At 38.5% G+C, this 4,575-nt stretch overlaps 1 protein-coding gene across 2 annotated transcripts; it reads left to right on the top strand.

Moving 5' to 3' along the window:
• The first annotated feature begins 677 nt into the window (after window positions 1–677).
• On the top strand, window positions 678–3,605 carry GCNT1 (glucosaminyl (N-acetyl) transferase 1). 2 transcript variants are annotated; one of them, XM_085313582.1, is made up of 2 exons: window positions 678–765; window positions 1,230–3,605. In XM_085313582.1, the coding sequence occupies exon 2, from the start codon at window positions 1,361–1,363 to the stop codon at window positions 2,639–2,641; it is 1,281 nt and encodes a 426-aa protein (XP_085169708.1). In that variant the 5' UTR covers window positions 678–765; window positions 1,230–1,360; the 3' UTR covers window positions 2,642–3,605. The 2 variants fall into 2 exon arrangements, with proteins under 2 accessions (XP_085169708.1, XP_085169700.1); XM_085313574.1 differs by having other exon boundaries at window positions 678–798.
• The last annotated feature ends 970 nt before the right edge of the window (window positions 3,606–4,575 follow it).

Here is a 4,575-nt window from a genome sequence, read left to right as displayed (position 1 = left end):
TCAAATACTTCAGTGTTTCATTAAGTTTTTGACTTACCGCTTAAAGTGTCAGAAGATAGTCTCTATGAATGATATTGGCTTTTGCAGCTATGGCTTGGTGTGAAATTCAAACCTGCACAGAGTTACCCAGACAAGAAAGTCTCTAAATACAAATGACAATAATGCAGCAATGTAAGTTGTTTAAGGTTCCTATTTGTGATCAGTTTTCCTGCATGAGGAGGTAATTAYAAAACAGAAATCCAGTTCTTTAAGCCTCTCTAGACTGCAGGTTTCTCAACAATTAGTGCTGTAGCAGCTGTGTAACTGTACAGCGATCCTTTGCAGGGCGCTGATACAGAAATAGATGTTTCAGGGGAAACTGGACTAATGAACAAAAGTAAAGTAGTGTCTGTGAAATAAGGCTGAAAATGACATTGACAGATTATAAATGCTGTGGCTCAGCCTTGCAGAATGTTTTCRTGTAAAAACAGACTGCTGAATCATAGAGAATAAGTGTGTCTAAACAAGGATAACACAGCACTGCGGTGCTCCCAGGTTTGTGCATCTGCAGGGACTCAGGCAGATCAGATTTAAAGATGAATCATGAGTACGACCTTTATGCTTTTACCTTGGAAGAGATCCTTCAGCAATTCAGTTACAGCTGTTTTGTACTAATTTCCTTCTCTCTTTCTCCCCAGCTCTYTCCTGATGGTTTTTTCTAAGATCACCTGCATCACATTAAAAAGACCATATCTCAAACACAAGTCCTCAGGGACTGCTTTCCAGGTGAGAAGATGAAGAGTGAATAGCTCCTAGGAAGTAAGTGGTAAATGGAATAGGTGGTSAGACCTATGTCGCTGCTAAAGTGGGTACAAAACATTCTTGTCAAATTCTGAAGTGTGAATTAACACCAAATACTTCCTTCTCAGTAAYGCTTCCAATTTACAAGCTTTAATTTTGCAGGTGCAGCTGGGCAAGCCCTCAGTCTGCACTGCGGTTGTAGCTCTAGTACTACAGCTGACAGAAGCTAGGAAATAGCAGCTCATGAAAGCTGTCTGTTTCTCCTAGTCTATTCTTTTTTTAGAGTAATAAAACAATTTTATTCATTAATCTCTACATTTCAAGAAAACCCTTTTGTCTGAACTATTCACCTTTTTACAATCAAAAATTAATAGCAGAACTTTTAGCCAGTTATTTTTTAAAGTAACCTCTTAGTAGTTGCCTGTCATTCATATTTCATTTTCTTATAGGAATTTTTCTTCCATCTCCCCCGACAAATGCACCAGCCTCATGAGAAACACAGACTGATTTTTCTGAAGTTGTTGAAGCTGGTGTGAGTGGAGGGCAATTTTTTGCTCTGTGAAGGTACTGGATATTTGAAATGCTGAAAAGGAAACTACGGTTTTGCCACAACTCACTCTTCAGGCTTTTCTTGGGGCTAACTCTTATTCTAGTAATAATTTCAGTTTTGAAAGTTAACCAGAAACCAGACTTCCTAAATCGGAGGCATCTGGAGCTGACTAATGAAGATCCTTTTAGCAGTATTAGCTGCACTAAAATATTGGAGGGTGATATAGAAGAAATTCAAAAGGTAAAGCTTGAGACATTGTCAGTGTCATTTAAGAAACGCCCCAGACTAACAACAAATGACTATATTAACATGACCACAGACTGTGCCTCCTTTACCAAGACTAGGAAATATATTATGGAACCTCTCAGCAATGAAGAAGCAGAATTTCCAATTGCTTACTCAATAGTGGTTTATCACAAAATTGAGATGCTTGATAGACTTCTAAGGTCAATCTATGCTCCTCAGAATTTTTACTGCATTCATGTTGACAAAAAGTCTCCAGAATCCTTTTTTGCTGCTGTGAAGGGAATAGTTTCATGTTTTGATAATGTCTTTATTTCCAGCCAATTAGAGAGTGTTGTATATGCTTCATGGAGCAGAGTGCAGGCAGACATTAACTGCATGAAAGATCTCTACAGAACAAGTACGAAGTGGAAATACTTAATAAACCTGTGTGGCATGGACTTTCCCATTAAGACCAACCAGGAAATAGTAGAGAGGCTGAAAGCACTTAAAGGTGAAAACAGCTTGGAAACAGAAAAAATGCCTCTCTCTAAAGAAGTAAGATGGAAAAAGCACCATGAGATTATTGATGGTAAAGTAAAGAACACAGGCATAGATAAACAACGACCACCTCTCAGTACTCCAATTTTTTCTGGTAGTGCCTATTTTATTGTTAGCAGAAGATTTGTAGAACATGTGTTAGAAAACAGCAAAATCCTTTCATTTATTGAGTGGGCAAAAGACACTTACAGCCCTGACGAGTACCTGTGGGCAACAATTCAGAGAATCCCTGAAGTCCCAGGTGCAGTTTCTTCGAGTAATAAATTTGATGTTTCTGACATGAATGCTCTGGCCAGGTTTGTGAAGTGGCAGTACTTCGAAGGTGATGTGTCCAAAGGTGCACCCTACCCACCCTGCAGTGGGATTCACGTTCGCTCTGTCTGCGTTTTTGGAGCAGGAGACTTGAACTGGATGCTGCGAAACCACCACTTCTTTGCTAATAAGTTTGATACTGATGTTGACCCTTTTGCTGTGAAATGCTTGGAAGAGTATTTGCGACACAAAGCTTTGTACGAGCAGAAGAACTGAAATACCCATGTTATGTTTTATAAAACACAGGTACAAATAAGATACAGCTATATACTTTAATGTGTATGGTGGTGGTGCTGACGTGCATCACATTGGTGTGGTGATGAGACCCTGCCTCACAGGGAGGTCCACAGACAAGGGGAAGAGACAACCTGTCTCAAAGAAAGGCAAGGATGCCTCACGTTGCGTGTTGAGCCTTGGAACTTTGAGTAGAAACTATGGGATTAGGTTAAAGATAGCAATTTTTGGAAGCCCAAATATTTGGCATATTTATTGTTATCTAAAAAGTGTAATTAATGGGCTTCTTTCAGCTAAACCATTTGTTTGAAAACCTGGAAAATATATATCATACATGGTTGCTTTCCATGACTATAATACTAACTGGAAGGGAAAATGGAGAGAAAAGGGGAAAAGAAGCAGCTGGACTGCACAAAGTTCATGTTGAGATATTGAAAGATCTCAGGAAATTCACATTGGAATTTGTTTTAAAACTGAACAAAAGGGAATATACCAAAGCCAGTTGTCATCACTTGATGTAAATTTGATTGCTGCAGTTCTGTAATACATTATCTTGAATTCTCTCAGAAATTTCATCTTCTGCTTGAAGTATTAAGGACTTGTGTTCGAATATTTTTGTAGCAAAATCTTGCCTTTGTACACTTAAATTCTCCCTGATTATGTGATAAAAAGTTTATAAATTAGTTTGTAATGTGTGTCTTCTCAGGGAAACTTCAGTTCTGTGCCTGATGAGAGTTAGAATTATAATTTTACACTAATTACTGTATCAGGATTCTTGCTTTCTGGTACAAGGTGACTCTTAAGTTTCTCAAAACTTAAAAGAAGAATTGCAGCAGTGTCCAAATGTTACTGACAGAACTGCTGATCCCTGCTGTCTGTCAAGCTCAACTTGCATTCCAGATTCTTTTAACACTGCATATGCAAAAATAAAGGGTTTTTTTCTAAATGATATTGTCTCTTCCTACAGTTAATTTTTCTGATAGCACTGCCAAAAAATCTTAATGATGAAGACCTAAAATGTTTTTAGCTGAGCCTGACACCTATAACCGAAGCTGCAGCTAAGACAGCAAATCCTGCCTTTCCTCTGTTCATTCATGCATCTGTGCCCCTTCAAGTTTAGCTGGTTCAGTGATTTTTATTTAGTTAGCGGCTTCTTTTGGTAGAAGGGGAAGGAGGAAATATGGATCAGTTTTCATTCAGCTTAGTTCCTTACTGGATTAGCTCCTGCAGTAGGATACAGATACAGGGAGAAGTGCAKAAGCAAGGTGTTGAGGAAAAGGACCCTGTGAGGGGTTATACTGTTTCTTTCCRTGGCAATTCTTGCCTGGCATAGTTACTGGGAAATTAGCAGTCAGTCTTTCTCGTCAGAGGACATCAGGGTTCATCGGAGGCACTAGCAAATGGTAAAGTAACATACATTTTTTGCTGTGACTTTCTGAAACAATTTCTTGGAAATGTTGCTGTAAAAGTAGCATGCATTTCTTAAGAAGGTAGTTTCTCATTGATTTTCTCRTAAGATGTGTGACAATATTTCGGCATTAACATAATAAACTGCCTATGGTTTGATCAAACATTTAAGTAGCCAAGAATTAAATCTGAACTAGGGCTTGTTCTTGCCAACCTCTGCCTTCAAAACCACCTAAAAGCTGTTTAGAGATTCTTCAGAGACTTGCACAAAATGCACAAACAAGTAGTTAAAGTCAGAGCTAAAGCAGTGGAGTAAAGAACTCTTCTGAATTCTGGCCTGTTTTCCCCATCCTTTGGCTTTTCTACAAGAACACTCTTACAGGTAGCTGTTCTCTGCCACCTTTGTGCATGCTATGCCAAAGAAGGTCTTTGCTGTACATAATACTAGGAAATTTCAGGAATTCAAGTTACATTTTTAACAGAGAAGTAGCTGTTTGCTTTTAAGAGTT

Source organism: Rhea americana, unplaced genomic scaffold, assembly GCF_003343005.1.
Source record: "Rhea americana isolate MKP2758 unplaced genomic scaffold, rheAme1 scaffold_11, whole genome shotgun sequence".
NCBI lineage: Eukaryota > Metazoa > Chordata > Aves > Rheiformes > Rheidae > Rhea > Rhea americana.
The sequence above is the reverse complement of the archived record's forward strand: the minus strand, read 5'-3'. Positions and strand labels throughout refer to the sequence as shown.

Excerpts from the sequence above, each read along its gene's own strand:
- GCNT1 (XM_085313582.1), top strand. The coding sequence starts at position 1,361 with ATGCTGAAAAGGAAACTACGGTTTTGCCACAACTCACTCTTCAGGCTT.